The 19,514-nt window shown below is 42.1% G+C and overlaps 1 protein-coding gene across 1 annotated transcript in view; it reads left to right on the top strand.

Annotated features, from left to right (window-relative positions):
* The first annotated feature begins 6,425 nt into the window (after positions 1 to 6,425).
* arid2 (AT-rich interactive domain 2) overlaps positions 6,426 to 19,514 on the top strand; it is a 30,908-nt gene continuing 17,819 nt past the window's right edge. The window contains exons 1-3 of the mRNA XM_061667890.1: positions 6,426 to 7,037; positions 7,161 to 7,254; positions 8,165 to 8,262. Of these exons, the coding sequence (XP_061523874.1) occupies positions 6,946 to 7,037; positions 7,161 to 7,254; positions 8,165 to 8,262 (284 nt within the window). The 5' untranslated portion in view covers positions 6,426 to 6,945. The remainder of the gene's footprint in view (positions 7,038 to 7,160; positions 7,255 to 8,164; positions 8,263 to 19,514) is intronic.

Raw genomic sequence — 19,514 nt, 5'->3', positions numbered from 1 at the left:
GTCATCATAACACACACTAAGCACGTGGCGCGCGCACGCGGCTGGGATGCGCCCGTGCGTACGTGCGACTAAATGCATACAAAACCAGAACATATTATGTAAGGAGTTAAAAGTAGAACGTTCCGGACGAGTGTCCTTTTGATTTTACACCACTCTGCACCGGGAATGCCAGGGGGACTCCAAACATGAGCAACAAATGACTCAGAGTTGGCCCACGTGCAGTTTTAAGAACACGCCAAGCATTTTTTTGGTATGTTTTTGGACGCTCCCAGGAAATGTCATATTCTATCATTTAGCACAGTGGAACCAAGTAAACAGAACAAAAGTTGAAGATGACGAGTTCTCTGAACATTAACAGCATTCCTCCATCCTATTATAGAATTATGAGGCAATTTTAAACAAATACAAAAAAGGCATGTTGCTTGACCCATTCAGCTTGGCGGAGATGCCAACCATCACGATGCTTTGTTTGCGTCATATTTTGCACTGAAATGCAACACAATTGGGTTTGTGGTGTTAAAAAGGCCTCAGCCTGAAAGCTTGTTCAAACGATGAGGATGGGTAACATTTGCAAAGGTCCCCAGTGGTCGCTGTACGTGTACTCGTGGCCGGTGACCAGAATCACAGCCAAATGAACCTTCCCCGCCCTTCCCCACCCCCTGCGGTCCGAAAGGGGCTCTGCCGGGCCCGGCTTTCCCCGAGAGAATATCAACTACCCCTCTATTAAAGTCCTTCCCGCTGAGCCCTTTGTGTCTGGACTTAATTATCCTGTCAGAGGAGTGTTTCATTTACAACCAGGCTTCTCCTCTCTCAATACAGATGGGGCCCGGTTCATTTGAAGGGAGGAGAATGAAAAAGTAAATATGTACAATTGCATACAAGTGAGCACGCTGTGAAAGAAATTCACAGACGTGTATAACAGCGTTTCCAAGGTAAACGACTCTCCGGCTCTTCAAGAAGGATTACACATTTCTTGGCTTCCATTCTCTTGTCCTTGTCCGAGCGCTCGTTCCTTGGAGGTGAAACAGTGGAGGTAAAGCTCATCTTAAAGGCTCGAAGGAGTGTGAGCCGATTGCCAATCCCATTTTGATTTGTTGATGCTAATCCACGTCCCACGCCATTGGGCCCACTTCGGGATTTTTCAACCCATCGGTGCGGACTCAGATCAAAATCCCTTGTCCTGCTTCCTTCAGAAGTCTCCCAGGAGCACTCCTACAACAGATTCCACGTCTGTTAAAGGAGGTGGCGTCAACTGAGTCAGGCCTGTGTATTTACAGGGAACATCTTTGGTCAGCTGTCTTTTAAAGCTCTCACTTAAAGGACTGTAAAGTGGAACCTCTAAAGTCAAACATTTTGTTTTGGAATTGCCAAACTGATGCTTGCTCTAAAGAGAGTTGCGTTTGTACCATCCAGCACTCTTATCTCAAATTTTTGCTCTCCTGTCAACTCGTCCCCCAAATAAATAAATAAATAAATAAATAAATCAGCCATCTGAGGACAGTATTGAGAAACGTTTGCAAGTCGGGTAACTCATAAGTTAAGGCACCACTGTACTGTATTTCCTGTCACCTCCCTTTAGAAGCAAACCCAATAACCAACCTTCATAACGTCTCCACTGCGACTCTGCTTTTCCTCTGACAACTTTCCATTTTTACCATTCGAACCATCTTGCAATCCTTTCCCTCCTGAGGTGACGTCACTCGGTTGAGTCAGTCAACGCATGGAAAGGCCAGGCGTCCTCCAACTGCGAGCAGGCCTGTCTGGCAAGGTGCCCAGTCTGAGCCGTTACTGATGACCATCGCGAATACACAAAAGGCCAACTCATGGCCATTACGTCATCGCCTCAGTTGCGACGGAGACTCTGGAAATCATTTTGAAGTCTGCAACCTCACAAGACAATCTAAACCATACAGACGGAATAACAACCCCAAACACACATCATGAATGAGGGGTAATCTGCGATTTCATTATCGTCTCCATTATGTCCGCACCCGCAGCATTGCGGCCCATATGTGCCACGTGCAATTTAACTCATTAAGCTTTGCTTTTGTCTCATCTGTGGTCGTCTGCGTGCGTCGCTCAAGATCTTGGCCTGCCCAAAATCCGAGGCCCCGTGCCAAACGTCAAGCAGATGGTGACAATAGAGACAGTCGGAATGATGAAGGCTGCTTTTGTACTGTGTATTATGAAAACAACAACAACAACAAAAAACAATAAGTGACACTTTGTATTATTAATGGTGCAGTGGCAGATGTACAGCTCGTACAGTGATGAAAACATTAAAAAAAATATATATATAGTTTAAAACATTCATCAGTATAGCAGCAAGATGGCACTTGTTGCAAAAAGGAGTTTGGCTACTCAGTGTTTGCAGAGCAGGATTCTGGTCTCGCCTTGTGCTTTGGCCTTCTTTAATAGGTCTATCTTGCACATTGAGATTTCAGATGAATTTCAGACATGAAAATGAAATGTATGTATAGCTGTATGTGTAAGAGTATAATCGTCACATGTATAGGGCGTACACTGATGAGTGCATTTCCAACTATACACGTCACCACGACCAACTAGTGCATGACAACGTAATTTTGTCAAAATTCTGTTTCATTAGTATCTGTTACTAATACTTTTAGTCGCCCTCATCCCAAACGTTCACAAGATCTTATCAGGAAGTGCAGCCTCCCATGTTAGATTGACTCTCGCTGATCCTCTTAACTATTTTAGCCCCACCTGCCAATCAAGGATAAAACATTTAAAAAAAAAAAAAACGAGTGTGATTGCGTGAGTCTGAGCTGTAGTTTACACAAGCACTCCCACAAACGTATGCACCTATAAAAGTCAATCAGGATTTGGGCAGGGGGAATTTGGTTCGTATGAAAAAAAAATAAAGTGAAATGCTTTGAAGTTTTAAAACCACGACAGCGTTGTTAATATGACTGATAAATCCGTGTACTCGCAGTTCCACGAGGTAGTTTCAGTGGAGAAACTAGAAACTGTGTTGCTAGCAAACTTTTCTGCGGCTTTCAACACATTTCGCGGACAGTGACAACATTACATTTTGGACTTACCAAGCGCGCTGGAGAAAGAAGAGTCTTCGTGGGAATCCTGACAATTTTGCATCGGATCGCGTGGCTCGTTCTTGTGGAAAACTCGACTGTCGGCAAGCGATCATCTCGTGGACGACGAGTTGTTTGTTGCTCGTGCTGTTCGAACCGGCCAATCACAGCGCGGCGGCCTCTGGAGGAGGCGGGGTCTGTTTCACCTGCCATTCACAAAAAAACAAAACAAAAAAGATGATGGCCCACTTTATGACAAACAATCAGGAAGTGAATACCCTGCTTTTTGTCTGGTCTCGCGAGAAAGATTGAGGATTGTGTTGCGTGGGCCGCACCCTTCCCATTCGGTACAATAAATACTTTATGAAACAGCCGCAGCTGCCCCTTTCAAGCTCCTTGTAATATTTCTCTCCAATTGTGAAGCATGTCAACTTTCATCAGCTATTTGGCACTTCTTCAATATTGTTGTTACACATGCGCGCGATGTTGCATTTGCAACAGCCTCGTGGGGAATTATTTTTCCAAAAACAACAACATTCCCAGAAACAGATACAAATTACCCCATTTGCAGTGTTTCAATCAGTAAGCCCCCCCATGTAATAATAATTAAAGTAAGTGAATGCTGGGTTGAACCCATAATAGTAATCATACACCGTATATATAATTTTACACATGCCTGCCATTCTTCTTGCAATTCAGGTATGATATTATGTTTATTTTTTTGGGTTCATGTCGGTTTTTTATACTAGTGAAAAGTAAAAATCAGAAGGATTTAACAAAAAACGATAACATATTTCAATAATTATGTATAATATATAATAAATCAGCATTACAGTGGATATTTGCAGATCTGTATACTTCAAAATGTTATTTTAACGAACCTGAGCACAGCAAACATTGTACTGAGGCGCCACCTAGTGGTTAAAATATATAGCATTTCCCACAAAAGACAGATTATTAATGGACTGATTAAAAAAAAGAGCTAAATTTCCATTGCTGTTATATGCGGCACTATGATGACAAACTGCGTGATTTTAATTACACGAATCTGAAAATTAAAAGGAAACACATTCTGAAAATTAAAAGGAAACACATTTGAAGTAATAATATTATCGAAGTCCCAATAAGTGAGTGCAATCTGCAACGTATTATGTTCAAACAACAGGACAACAGTCATTTTAGTACATGTCTTTTAATGAAAAGTGAAATACAGTTGATGATTGATACATGCATTTGTCCAGACGGCCACAAGGTGGCGCCATAATCCAGCCGATGACTCCTCAGTCTTCTCCAATTTGTGACCCAAAACTTGAGTTGAGGACTCCCAGGGGGAAGTGTGAGGATGTTCCACGCAGTGAGCACCCAACTGGCATCTTGGGCCATACTTTGCTGTCCAGCAAGATGACACAAACTGACAAAATGATTTATTAATTGCAAATACTGCTTTGTTCATGTCTATGCCAGCAACGATGAGTGACAGGCAGACCATTTAAACGCTTTTTTTCCCCATTTGATGCCAGAAGATAAAATAAACCAGTGGAGGCCCGACTGTACAAATATGTCAGTTATGAACTGGGGCTAACTGTTTTGCCTCCTACATCATGTCAACAAAGACCAAATGACGACAATTCGGTATACTGACTTATCTTGTCAATCAATCGAAGGTAGGACCCCAGGTTCGAATTACAAGTGTTTTAACTCCAACTTCAACTCGTCTGTCTCACACAAAGTAGCCTGCAAAGCTCCGTACGTACTCTACAGTACAATGAGCTGTCTCGTTAAAAACGTTGCTTGGGTTTATTCGTTTATCACTGACAATGACTACCCGTCGCATTATGATAATAATCCTAACAAGTCCGCTTTACCAGAGGGTCCAATAACGCCATGATTGGAAGAATGTGGAGAAGGAAATATCAACAAACAAGCACGTTAGCTTGTAATATTAGCGTACATTAATAGTTCGTTATTAACTCTTTTATCTTGCCGATTATTTCAATGTGTAAATGATCATTTGAGCATAGTGTGTTTCATTAACTAATCGAGTATGAGGATGTAACTAGTGTTAGCGAACTGTTAAGGGAGTTTGAGGCTGTTGAGAGCGTCCGGGAGTTGCGACTGAATTGTTTTAACGGCGCATCGAAACGTTATTTCCTATTTAGCCAGCAGCAACAGTAATACGCCCCCGTAGAAAACAGTGAAGGAGCTAAGAGGAGGATTATTCCAAAATCCTCACAGCGGCTCGTAGTAACCTCTTAAATGTAGCACGCTAAGCTAGCGTGCTAACTAACATACGGCGAACTCGTGAGCTCCGAATTCGGTCGACTGGCGTGGGGCGTCCGAACGGGCGGCGGCCAAGGTGAACTCTGGTGCGGTTTGCGGGGAGAGGGAGAAAAAAAAGCTAAGCGGACGCGAGCTATGCACAACTCAAACACAACTTTTCAGACGTGTGCTAGTCAATTCCTCAAAATGGGGTCTGTTAACGTCCGTCTCCGCCATTTTGTGTGACAGTTTTTTTTTTTTCATTGAGCAAAGGGGGTACGCGTAATGGTTGAATGTAACCCCGTCAAGAAGATACGTTCGGCGGTTACGCTCAAAAGGGATAAAGGGGGGGGGGGGGGGGGGGGGAGAGAGAGAGAGAGGGGGGAGGTTAATTTTCAAGCAGCCTCCCCTCCCAGTTTTTAGGTTGGCTACGAAGGGACAAGCCACAAGTTCCACTTGGCATCGAGAGTGGCTTTTACGACGCCAATCAATACAAGAAAGCACAGCTAGTGTACTTGAAAAGCTCCACTGCAAAAACAGGGCTTGAAGAAACAAGAGAGAAAAAAGTTATAACATTGGGGAATACATTACTTAAGTGAATAGCTAAGGTAAACCGAAAGAAAAACACGGATGACTTAAAAATAGTGTATTTATACTATGGTATGGGAGTGGAAAAACAGTAACCATCTACAAAAAAATATATATATATATCTTTCAATAACAATTTATGTTAATTACGCCCAACGAGCTATTTTACAAGTAAGTTACATGTTGTTTCCCATAGTTTATCTGTTGTTCTCAATCTTATCCAAATTAGGATGTCTAAAGTGGAAAAATATTCACAATTTTCTAATAGCTCTTTAAAGAATAAAATCCCGTGTTAGTGTTTTATCATAATCCCCACGGGGTATTTACAAGTGCTTACTTTTTTCTTTTTTTTTGCCATAGTTTATCCGTTGTTTTCGAATTTCTATTTTTTCAAAATAGGATGTCTGAATGGGAACATTCCCCATATTTGATCTTGTGTTCATTTCTGCTACAGCCTATACCCCGCAGTACATTTACAAGTACCTCCTGACCTTTTTTTTCCTTTTTTTTTTTTGACAATTTGTCAGACGGCCCCTAAAAAAGAAAACAGTCTATTGTTCCAACAGCCGCTCTGCCCTGAACGGATGGGGGGGGTGCAGTGCAGTGATCGGCCACAGAGGGCGCTGCACGCACGGCAGGCCGGCCTCCGCGGCCTTCTCATCTTTTTGTCTGAAAACAGGATCCCTCTGCCGCTCTACAGTGTGTGCGATAGCCTCGGAGCCGCGTCCGTAACACACTGTCAAACCACTCCAAACGAATACAACCGCGACCAATAAGCATTAATCGAACACGTCCCGCCATGGCGTGCCTAATCCGCCGGTAGGTCGCTCGTATTTGGGACTGTTCGTTTGGAACTTAGAATCGGGCTCGCTCGCTGTGTGCATCAGTCTTTATTAGCGAGCTGCCGCTCTTCTTGCTACCAGCTATTTCTTTAACTTTTTAAACACTCAGCCTCGCGAATGACTGAGCGCCGGCGGAGTATGGGATCCTTGGTGTCTTAGGAAGCGACTGAAGTGGGCTTTAACCGTTTTTGCATGCAAAAACCATGGCAAATTCGACGGGGAAAAATCTTCCAGCTCAGCGAAGGAAGGGACAGGCTTTCCTGGACGAGCTGCGGCAATTTCACCAAAGCAGAGGGTGAGATCCGGGCGCCTTTATTCACACCAAATGCAACTTTCGATTCACATCGAACGGGACTGTGACTTGCGCCGAACTGTTATTGACAGACATTTGTGCTCATTTGTGACGTTATCTCCTTAGATCGCCGTTCAAGAAGATTCCTATCGTGGGTGGGAAAGAGCTGGATCTGAACGCTCTCTATTTCAGAGTCGTCTCTTTAGGTGGATTTGCTAAGGTGAGTGGGAACCAAAAGTGGATTTTTTTCCACCCGCTCCGTGCGGCATGTGGATCGCTCTGCGACACCCGTGTGGGCAGCCTGGGACGAGCGGATCCCCCCCGCAGACAGCCGTTTGTCGGTCGGTGTTGGCCTTGTGCTAGTTTGCCATGTATCTGTATTGCAATGTGCTGCCTTGTGTTGTTGTGCGCTTTCCATTGAGTGCCGAGCGCTGCGAGCCAGAGCGCACTCGGGAGCCACTCAAAATTAGCGGGCACGTTTAACATCGATTATCGCCACTCGGAAAACGCCACAGAAGACGAACCGTGCCGCCGGGCCGCCGCTGGGCGCTCGGCTAGCGGGGAAAAAGCCTTCGTTTTCCCCCCTCTTCCTCGCCATTTTCCTCAGCTTCATGGCTGCTCACAAAATGCAGGCCTCGTAGGCCCGCATAGTGAAACCCGTCAACGGCACCACACCGAACCCCGAATAAACGCCTTAGCACCAACGAACACATTCCTCCTCTCTGCGGGCGCAGTTTGGTGGGAGTTTGGCGTCGTTTGCGTGTTAGGTTAGCGTGGGGAAAGTGATCTTAGCGTGTTAGCCGTGTTGCTAACTAGCCTCAACTGAAACGTTAAGTCTTCCAATAGTTGTACACACACTTGTGTCAAATGTATATGCGGGGCATAAACACATTCGCTGCAGTCTCCCGCGCGGGCTGATTATTAACTCACGTCATTATTTAGGCGTATGTTAAACACTTTATTTTTAATTTTTGGGACAAAGTTATTGATTTTCAGGACTCCTTATGAGGGGACCTGTAGACAGAAGAGCAGATGGTTCCAACGTTGCCGCTTTTGTCCCTTCCTCTCGCAGGTTTGCATTTTTTATGTTTTGTGCTCATTTCTCTAAAAACACTTTCCCTCGTTTGCAGGTCTCTGACAAAAACCAATGGAATGAACTCGGGGAAGAGTTTAATTTTCCAAGGAGTTGCTCCAACGCTGCATTCGCTTTAAAACAGTACTACCTTCGGTGAGTAGCACAGTTATGCAGCTCTGTGCCTCTCAGGCAGCATGTGGGAAGTGTTTACAAGTGTTAGGATGCAATCAACAGGCCCCCTCCCTCTTTCTTGGTACCAGTGGCTTTATTGTGCCGTGACATCATGTACACTTTGAAACACAATTTTCTATGCATATTTTTGGGACACATTTGTAACGAGCCCTTCATTCTTTTTCGCCATGGTCCGGTTTGTTTTCATGCTGCAGAGCTCAGTGGCATCCTCCAATATGCAATGCTGTCAGCTGCCAGTGATGGGAGTCTGGCTCTTCGCAGCAGCTTAAGAATTGTGCTCTCATATACAGTGGTGTCCGTCTGCTGGAAAATACACATTTGCAAGCAGGGATACTGACACAGACGTTTATGCAGCTCTGTAGTTGCTTTAGAGGCAACTGTCTTGCATTTTTACCGAGTTACAGCTGTAAGGTGCTCAAGTGTAGCAGTTATTTTCCTTCCTCTAGCTGATGTTCTGTTCTTTTAAGCTCACATATAGATCTCCATCAGCTTTCAGTTGTGAGACGAACCTCAGTTAAACAGCTTTCTGTCTTGTCTAATGAGAGTATTTTGAAGGAAAAAGCAGACCATATAATGTGGCAGAATGGCACAAGACAGTCTTGTTATGCTTTTTGCTGGTCTTTTCAGTGCACGCAGAGATGATTGGAAGCTGTCTAACTCGTAGGCTCAGTTAATATGCAGAATTCCTGTTTTGCATGTGTAGAAAGTATCGGCGCAGAGTTATGGCTGTCTTTTTTAAGAGTGATTTCAAAGAATTACTGACCTTAGCTGACCACGGAAAGACACTTTTCAAATTGTCGCTTCCAACAAACTCTGTGGCGGTGCAATAGGGTGCAGCAGACACAGGCTGACAGCTGAGGGAGGCTGCATGCAGAGTATATCATTCTCATGTCACAACAGCCATTGGAACTAATTTGTTCATTTTATCAAAGGAAGTTCGGCGTAGTGGATGTCACAGGCAGTGAGCAGCTGTGAGTGAACGTGGCCAGGCTGCCCACACGTTTTTGCTGACTGTGTATGATCGCTTATTGGATGTAGGGGGGAAATTATATTTTCTTTTACATTTTAATGTATTTGCCACAGGGTGAAGGTATCCTGTTGGCCTTCATCCAGGTCGGAGGTTATAGTCGAGCAGACAGGAAATTTCTCGCTGAAAGACATGAATGCTTTGTTTATATTTGCCAACATCAGTGTTAACCTTGATGACTCAGTTGAATGACCACGTGTAACTTTTCACTGCTTTGACATTTCCAAGCTACGTTGCTGTCTTTTAAGACTTTTACTTTTGAAGTTTTAAGTTAATTTAGCTTTAGGGATGACCACTGAAATAAATTTCCCTGATGGGCTACGGAGAATTTGAGATTAATTGCTGTTGTTTTAAATATAACAGGGCGTTGTGTCTTTCTCACAGTCGAGAGGTTCTGGGTTCGAATCTCTGCTCAGGCCTTTTTCTCCTGGGACTCCGGCTTCCTCACACGTCCCAAAAACATGCATGTTCGGTTCATTGAAGATTCTAAATTGTCCACAAGTGTGAATGTGAATATTCTTTTTGCAGTTATTCTAAATATGACCAAAGTCATTGGGCATTTTCTACCTGGAAATGGCACAATAAAGTGGCAAAAGATTAGAGGGACTTTTTTACATTGTTGATGATTCATTCATAATCTTCCAACTAAAAGACATTCCTCAAAATTTGGCCAGGGTATAAATATATAAATTTGAAATGAACTGAACATGTGGTTACTACCGTAATTTGTTGTGCATAATGCGCATTACCCCCCCCCCCCCCCTCAAAATGTCAAAAGTCAATAGTGTGCATTATACATAGGTCTAGGAGGAAATGAAAAAGACTTTCACATTTTATAAATGTATGCCGCCATCTAGAGGTTATGAAAAAGCAGTACACTTTCATTCCAATATGCCACCGCCCCCTCGAGGTTCTGAAAAAGTTGTACACTATCATTCTAGTATGCCACCTAGAGGTTATGAAAATGGTGTAGCCTACACTTTCATTCCAATATGTCGGGTACATATGACTGCATATATCGACAATTGTGGTCATAAATTTACATACATTTGTGAATTTGTTTTATTATTATGTTTTTAATATGACTGAACAACAACCATCATTAATTTCTTGATGGTTATGTTTTGTTTAATGATTATGCTTTTCTGAAATGCTTGCCAGTTTAATTTGAATCCCATCAAAATAAAATTGTATGTTTCGCCTGGTCCTTCGTGTTTTCTTTAAAGAATTGTATACATTTTACAAATTCTCCCTGGGTGATCAAACATATGAGCACAACTGTGTTTTATCATTTACTAAATAAAAGTAGGGCTGTGAATTTCAAAATAAGAGCAAGTAAATTAAGTATTACATGTTCAAATAAAGTGCTTAACTTCAGAATAATTATTTGAAAAAAACTAATAAAATAGATACTTTGTTTTGATCCATTTGGGTAGAAGCAAAATCATACACTGTAAAAATGCATGCTACATAGGTTGAAGGGTTTTCCAGAATTTTGAGGTCAAATTTGGGGGTGCATATTATACATGGGTGCGCATTATACATGAGAAATTACGGTACATCTCTTACAGTCGAGATCCTGGGTTAAAATCTCAGCTCAGGTCCTGTCTAACTACTCCCGTGTTGAGTTTGCATGTTTTCCTTGTGCATGTTTGGGTTTTCTCCGGGTCGTCTGGCTTCCTTCCACATACCACAACTCATGTCAGGTTCATTGAAGACTAAATTGTTCAAATGTGTGGATGTGCGTATGAATGGTTGTTTGTCAACATGTGCCATGCGAATGACTGGTGACCAGTCCAGGGTGTACCCTATTTCCCATCCATTGTCAACTGGGATAGGTTGCAGTTTACCTGGGACCCCAGTGATGACAATCCATTTCGAAAATGGATGCTCTTTAATCCAGTTTCAGTGTTGTATCAAGCAGATTAATTATTAACCGAGGAGTTGTGCTGTTTGCTGAGCTCAACTTCCCATCGCTGAAGTTGTGATGTTGAATTAATGGTGTGAAGCGATGATGTTGTGCACTTCATTTCCCCCCCCCGATTACTTCAAGAAGCAACAATCTAGAATTCTTAATGATCAGTTAATTAATTAATATGCCCATTCTGAGCCTTGTCAACTCTTGATGCTTTTATTTCTTGCTTGTTTGAAAAGATTCAGCAAAAAAGGATAACTGATATTGCAGGGATCAGACCCGTGGCATTTCTGTTACAGCGTCTTCATTGCCAAAGTTTTCTGTGAATGGTCAGTCGCACAATGCGCTGCATCTCTGTTCAGCGCCTCCCACTCGCCGCAGAGCAATAAGCAGCGGTATAGTTCAGTGTCCATTTGATATCTGAATGTCAGTGGTAATAAGTGAGACGCGTGCCGGAGACATTTCTACAGCTCATTTTCAAGTCGTTGAGGGCCTACTTTGAGATTGGAGCCAGCGAAGCTGCGGCATTTGTTTTAAAGAGGCAGGACTCGCACTGCGGATCAAAACGTTGGCATTATATCAGATGGGACCGTTTCAGTTTCACTATCAAAATTAAAGATGAAGAAAAAGAAGAGCGATGCGAGAACACCTCCCAAATAAAGAGTTTCCGAAACAAGCTACTAATAAACTTGATCACAGCTGCAGTGCAATGACCACTACCCATGATTTTTTTTTTTTTTTTTTTTTTTTTTTTTTTTTAAATGATTCAGCATTTAAAGTTTATTTGGAACAATCTGTTTCCTCGAGTCCTCCACCCTGTGATCCTCCACCCTGTGACTGCAGCAGCAGCAGCAGCAGCTGCAGAGTAGCTCACCCCTCTGTAAACTGATGTGGTTTTCCATGGGTTTGATAGTTTTCATTTGGATAGATTTCAGCCAAAATGTTTCAATTGTCCTCAGTTTTTGCCTCCCATAATTAATTTCACATGATTTTTGGATGTGATTTTGCGCCAAACTGAAACCTCCCCGCAATCATCCAGACATGTGAGCACACCTTCATTTGAAAATGAATAAAACATGTTGTGGAAATGAGCTCATTCATGTTGCCACGGTCTCTCCCAATTGTAAACTTGAGGCTAAGTCAGGTGAATGGTGGCTTAACCTCAGTTTGCCCTCGCCACCGCTTCCCCAGCGGGAGGTAAGCGGGCCCAGAAGCCACTGACATCGAAGAACCACTCGCTCGCTCTCCTGGTAGCTCAAACATATGCATTGTTCACCCTGATGGGCCCATGCTTAAAGCTTCTCTTTTCATGGCTTGTTTAGATGGAGTATTTTGCTTTATGGCCTCACTTGTCAAATGAAGCTTTTGACGAATGTGACATTTCAAAGTACCATCTATCAAATAAAAACATACTGCAAATAATACGCTTTAGATGTTATGTTTTCAGCTCTAATCTATGTCAAAAAGGAGTGATCTTCAGTACCCCTCATACTTCTTCTGCAAAATTGATAATTTTTGTAGCCCAGTAAACAGTTTGGGCAGACTTTATTTTTGCAGAATTAGTCGTTAGTTGTTTAATTAAGTGCGCATTCTTGTATGTGATTGTTTGTTTTGTTACTTGAAGTTAGTAACAGAAATGTAGTGGAGTGCAACAAGCAAGGGTACAGTGAATCCTCCCCACCCATTCGCGGGTGGAATTCACCAATTTGCTTTTCTTTCTGTGGAACCTATCCTCAGCTATTTGCTTATTTTTGTGCTCTTTCTGTAACACCTGAGCAAACTTTAGCCTGGTTTGTTTGTGTTGTTGTTAGTAGGGTTACGGAGAGTCGCATGTGTATGTTTTTGTTCTGCTTATTGGCTATTAAAAAAGATCAACCTAACAAATGACAGATTGCTTATTGCTTGACAAACATGCACTTCACTGTACTGTCTAAAGAAGTACATGATTGACAGGGCGTCGAAATAGGCGTTCAGAACATTCAGGGAGATTAACATATTCATTAGAAAATAATGAAAAATTGATGAATATGTCCATGTTAGAGCAGTGTTCTATACAGCTGACTTGTGCAGCCAGTGTGGCATTGATATGAGCTTGATGGAATTGTGAACATGAGTATGAATTGTTGTCTGTCTGTATCCTGCGATTAGACAAGATAAGCAGTCGTAAATGGATGGAGGATTAATCGACGTTACGTGCCAATCCCTAAGCCATACTGGAGTTGCAAAGGGGTGGAAAATGTCCCTGAAGATTTACGGAAAATTTCTATGGGAAGTCAAGCGCTGGAATTTTGCAAATATTGCAAATTGGAAACTTCCATCCATTTTATACCGCTTATCCAAGGTCGGGTCGCGGGAGCAATCGCTTTAGCAGCGACACCCAGACTTCCCTCTCCCCAGCCACTTCATACAGCTCTTCCGGGTGGATCCCGAGGCGTTCACAGGCCAGCCGAGAGACTTCGTCTCTCCAGCGTGTCCTGGGTCGTCCCGGGATCTCCTGCAGGTGGGACGTCCCCGGAACACCTCACCAGGGAGGCATCTGAATCAGATGCCCCAGCCACCTCATCTGGGTCCTCTCAATGTGGAGGAGCAGTGGCTCTACTCTGAGCTCCTCCCAGTGACCGAGCTTCTCACCCTACAAATTGGAAACTTTCCACGGGAATTGAGGATAATATCACGGAAAGCTATCATAGTCATGCATAAATATAAGCATCTTGTTTTTCATAAGTAGACATGCATATACAATACATAGCTCTCCTTGCCCACGAGGGCATTATAGTACCTTAATTGCTCCATTTGTTTTCACTTCACAAGAGCGACGGGTTATCCGAAGCTTTTTAGTACCTCAAAATTAGAATCTCAATTTTTGTTGTCACTCAGTTCGTCCTACAAGGGGTTGGCACAGCTATTTTACTCACATCGTTTGTTTGGCACTGTTTTCTTTTTTTCTTTTTCTTTTTGTATTTTTTCTAGTTTTGTTGTTTCTTTTTTGTATCTAGTTTTAAAATCACAAGACTGGAGCACATTAAAATCTACCACAAACAAGTATGCCTGTGAATTAACATATCCTTTAATAAGCGCACATGCGACGGTTGACCTGCAAACAGCCATTCAGCAGGTGTGTTTGCTTGTGACGAATGAAAGTGTTCCCAAATAGATACTCAGTGACTGTTTTTAAGATGCATTTTCATCCTAAATGGCTCGATTATGGGAACTGTCATGACTACAATTTATGATCGCAACCATTTTAAGCCGTCTTGCGTGCTCACAGCAAAGAGTTTCACACGTTTGGCCTCAGCAGATTGTGTTTCTTTTTATGTGGCGAACAGATGCTCTTAAATTAAGTGTTCTTCTCGGTATGGGAATGTTTTATTACAATGTTGGCCCTCTGCCAACACAGATGCATGCATACATGCTTTGCTTGTATGCTTGTATTTGTATTTATTTATTTTTTTCCTCTCCTCCTCGTCACCGATCTATGACCTTTGAGCCCGCACTATTAAGGGTTCCACATTCTCATGACCCCCTCAAGCAATTGCATTAATTGCCCTGTACTCATTCCTGAGTTAGTTTGCTGTTAACTGTATTTTGAAGCACCTTTTACTCATGTTCCGATCGTAAACGTTGCCTCGCTGTTCCCACCTTGACGTCTCCCAGAGAGACGGAAACACGCAGCAAATTATTACACTTCTAAATTGAAGAGGCAGCAATGGCTGTGTATTGCTTGGCAAGCCGTCTTACTCAAGTGTAAGCAAGCAGAGCGCCATATTTTTTACTCTCTTAAGCAGGCGTAGCAGTCCTGTTTAAAAAGAGGCTACTTTGTTGTTCAGCAAGAGGTGTTGTATCGACTGACAAACAAGCAATTTCCTAGCTTTCCCTCCTCCAGACGCATTTCTTGACCTTTTCTAATTGTAAACATGGTAATTTTAACACTATTTCTACGGTTATTCTATCGTGCTTGGTACTACCACACAGAGTTATGGAGACAGTCTTTCCAGTCAGTGTATTTCCGTTTTCAATCAAAAAATTAAAGTCACGGATTTTTTATGTTTCAATTTTAGGCTTAGATCAGAAATCTGAAATGGAAAAAGGGGCCACAGGACTAAATTTTTATTTTGTTCTGTGGTCTGTTTTTTAGTTTCATTTTTGAAAATTGAACGACAAAAAAAATCAAAACTTTGTTTTTTTGGGGGGGTTAGTTTAAAATAAGATAATCAGCAACTTTTTCAATATTTTTATTTATTTGTAATTTTATTTTCGATTGCCAATGGAAAGAACCAATGATACACAGATTCTCTCCTATCAATGTATTATTCCTTTAAATAGTTTTTTAAAGTCACTTTTGACATGGTAATGCGTTTGCAGGCTGTCAGGTGCAAGCCAGAGCAACAAGTGGTGGTATAATCCCCAAAGTGAAGACTCATCCTAGCCAATTAGAAAACTAAAGAAAGCCATTTACCTGAGAAGGCACATTCTCAGCAATGGTGAAACAAGTAAATCTGCAAACATCAGCGTGGGTTGAATATCACACTTATACAATATAAAAGAAGGAATTAAATCACCTCACGTAAGGTATTAACATTAACAAATGTGCTGAAACGCTTCGACTTGGTTGGTATTTTCCGAGAAAAAATTAAAATTTAAAATGCAGTTTGTCAATAGATGAAAAGTCTTGTGAAAATAGATATATATTTGAAATATGAGTATGCATCATTGTTGTATTGCATGGCCTTTGAACTGGTTTGTGTCAGCTGTGTTTTCAGTCCATTGCCGCAGACTGTAGAGAAGCTCTGACGACCGGCTCTGGATAAAGATGAGACCCTGTCCTCAAGTATAGCATGAGATCTATCTTCCCTGCATAACCTAAAGGCTTTTGAGACTTTGTGTTAGAATTTTGACTTGCCTGCAGGCGGTGTCAGCCACCACTGACAGCCTCATCGCTTCCTCTCATCTCCTTGCTGGCCGGAAGATTGACAGATGTGCCTTGAACTAGACAGTGGGGCTCGGGTTACCACGTTTTGTTGCTACGGCTAAATGCACAAATCATCGGCGGAGACTTTTGTTCACTGGCTTTTAATAGACAATGGCAATAAATTGTCAGTTGCACCGTCAAGGAGAAGGTCAGCTCCATGCTGTTGTGAATCAGCCTTGTTAAAGTATGACTCGATGGAAGGAAAAGGATAATTTTGAGAAAACGCAATTGTCAGCACTTGCTTTTGTGTCTGACAACAAGCACCATCTTTGGGCTCCAAAGGAAGAAAAAAAAATCCCCCCGACGACAATCGTGATGTTGTCAGTGCTGCAGAGGAACTCGCACCATTGTAGAAGGCTGCTCACTCGCTCGCTCAGATGCAGATCTTTGCAGCTCTAAAAGGTTTGAGTGTTATTATTACTGCACCATCTCTTGTGCTGACCTTTCTTTATGTATGCGCCTGTCATACATTATCAGCAAAAGCCACAGGGGCTCTTAGCACACCAAATCAGTAATTTAGTTCTTGGAGTAATGTTTTGTCAGATTGATTAAGGCTGTGCCAATGGTATCTTTACAGTTTACTCTGTGCTGTCAATCATCTACGTTTTAAAGTGTTACTCCATTTGGCACATGGAACTCATCCTGGGATTATTGACGAAGCCCAATCAGACTCTCCAGACTTTTGCAGCAGGTTTTGCATGTCTGCGTCCACATCCAGCAGAGGGCGGTGGACTCAAACACACCAGGGGCAATTGGACGGTCCAGCCAAGACTTTGTTTTAGTCACTTTGAACAAAATGTTTGTTGTTGTTTTTTTTCTCATCACTACCCACCCTTTTTTGTCTGGGGAAACAAGCAGGTGATTTTTACACCAGTACCCGTGATAACACAGGAAATTACTGTTGCTCATGAAAGTCAGACTAACCTATTCTCCCATTGATTGTTCATGTTCATCCACCCATCAAGAAAACCAGCCGCGTTGTTTATTCGCTGCAGTGTTCTCATGATGGTTGGTGTTTTTTCCCCGCCACTTGAGACGAGACCAAAAAATCGTTTAAAAGTCTGGTGTGTTGTGTGTGTGTGATTGTGAGTGAGGTGTTCACATCTCTAACTGAATCTAGGCGATATGATCTTCAGACTCTCTGCGAGGCTTCCTGTTCGCCGCTTTGATCTGGAGCGGGGTGCGAAGCTCACATTTCCTGCTTTAACCCTTCACCCTAAAAGCATTAAAATCAGTGGACTGTCACCTTCGTCAAGGCAACGCAACCAAAATTGTAACTCATTTTGCAAATAGCTTTGCCAAGCATGAAAAGGTATTTTTTTAATTGGTTGTGTAGTTTTTGCATAAAGCTGCTGACAGAATAAAGATTTCCATGAACCGGGCTGAGTAAGAACCCATGACATTTTTGTTAAAAATCTGAAGAAGGTGCAGATAATTTTTCGTTGTTTAAGTCCACCTGCGTTGGGGCAGGAATCACAATTTTAGTTTGATTTCAATTCCTGGCTAATATTAATAAATTCTCTGTGAATAATGCAAAATGTCTTGACCTTTTTTTTTTTTTTTTTTTTTGGTAAGAATCTAAATGTGTATAGATCACTTTGCTGTTGCAGTCCACTTGCATTGGGTCCAAAATACACATTTTAGTTTAATAACAATGCGTTGCTGATTAGTCTCCGAGACTAATGGAAAATGACAGATTATGACTATGACAATGGTCTCTCTTAAATTTTTGGGTGTACAGATAACATTTCACCTTTACAATCCACTTACATTGTCGGCCTAGAATCCAAGTCTTACTACTGCAGAGTTTTGCTGATATTCATGTGTTAGTCACAGAGATTAATAAAAAAAAAAAAAAAAACAGGATTATGTTTGCGCCAATGGTCTCTTAAATTATAGGTGGGAATTTGACTTGAGGTGCCTTTCGCTTTTCACTGTTTACAGACCACTTGCGTTGGGACCAAATTCAAAATTTTAGTTCTATTACAGGGCTTTGCTGATATTTATGCATTATTCAAAGTGTTTAATGGGGACATTGAATGTCCTTTGATGCCCTATGTTGCACATTTAAAAAAATAATAATAATCTGTTCTCAACTGATCCTTGCCCTGCCCCTTCACAAAGTTTTTTTGTTTTGTTTATGTAATCATGCTCACTATCAAATGCTATAAAAGCATTGAAGCCCATCTTTCATTGTGAAATACATAAAGGAAATACACTGATTTCTGGACCCTTCTGTGGTCATCACGGTTTTACATCAGCTTGCTCTTTCTCAGCAAATGAGAAACAACTTTCTTAAAAACACCTGAAAGAGAGTAGCCTGGGAACCAATGGGAACTCTCATCATGGATGCATTTATAAAGTGGGAGCGGTGTGAAGCCCCCCTCTCTTAAAAACGGATCCCACCCATCTGTAGTCATTATCTGCTTTTGGCCAGACAGCGGTTGATTACGCTGCGTTCAGGAGCAGGGCCCTATCTCTCCCGCTCGCCTTGTTCGCTCTCTCATTCCTCCCCACGAGTGGCGAACGTGGTGTATTTATAGTCAAGCGTGTCACCCGGCAGCAAGCGGACGGGGATTACCTCGACCATGATGAACAAGCAGGGGCCTCATTCAGTAACAGCCACTGGCTGGCCCGGTCGGTGACTCACGGCCGCACAGGCAGGGTTCACCACACTCTCACCGCAGAGGTATTTTGTGTGTGTGTGTGTTTTCCTGAGCATGTTTGTATGATTGAAGACATGTTGCCTTATCATGGAAAAATAATGACTTAATTGCTGTTGTTGCCAAGTTGCTAGCAAATGTTTGGAGAATGCATTTGTTACATAAAGTTTGCAAAGGGGATGCAGATTGGAAGTCGTGTTGCTCAAATACTGCCTTGGATTTAAATTAAACCAAATAGTACTCTACCTCATGTTAGTCACTTAGTTATAACTTATTCACAGATATGTCAAAAGTAATACTATTCTTATTACTATAGTGCTCACGATTGTAGATTTTAACACTTGTGCTTAAAAGCTTCGATTCATAGATGATGGAAATTTCTTAAATTAATGGGTAGGAAAGGTGTTTTTATCTTTGTTTGTTTTTATGCAGTTTGCTGCAATACATTTTTTCTTCTGGGGTCGACCATTTCAAATGTGAAGGTACACATTTTCATGGGATTTTAATTGTGGTCACAACTGATAACAGATTGAAACTGAAACAGTAATTTAATGTGCTGTAACCAACCCTCCGTCGTGCAGAGGTGATGACGAATAATGTCGCAGTATGCTCAAATTTCCCGGTTCCTTTAATTTAAAA

This window comes from Phycodurus eques, chromosome 22, assembly GCF_024500275.1.
Source record: "Phycodurus eques isolate BA_2022a chromosome 22, UOR_Pequ_1.1, whole genome shotgun sequence".
Taxonomy (NCBI): domain Eukaryota; kingdom Metazoa; phylum Chordata; class Actinopteri; order Syngnathiformes; family Syngnathidae; genus Phycodurus; species Phycodurus eques.
The sequence above is the reverse complement of the archived record's forward strand: the minus strand, read 5'-3'. Positions and strand labels throughout refer to the sequence as shown.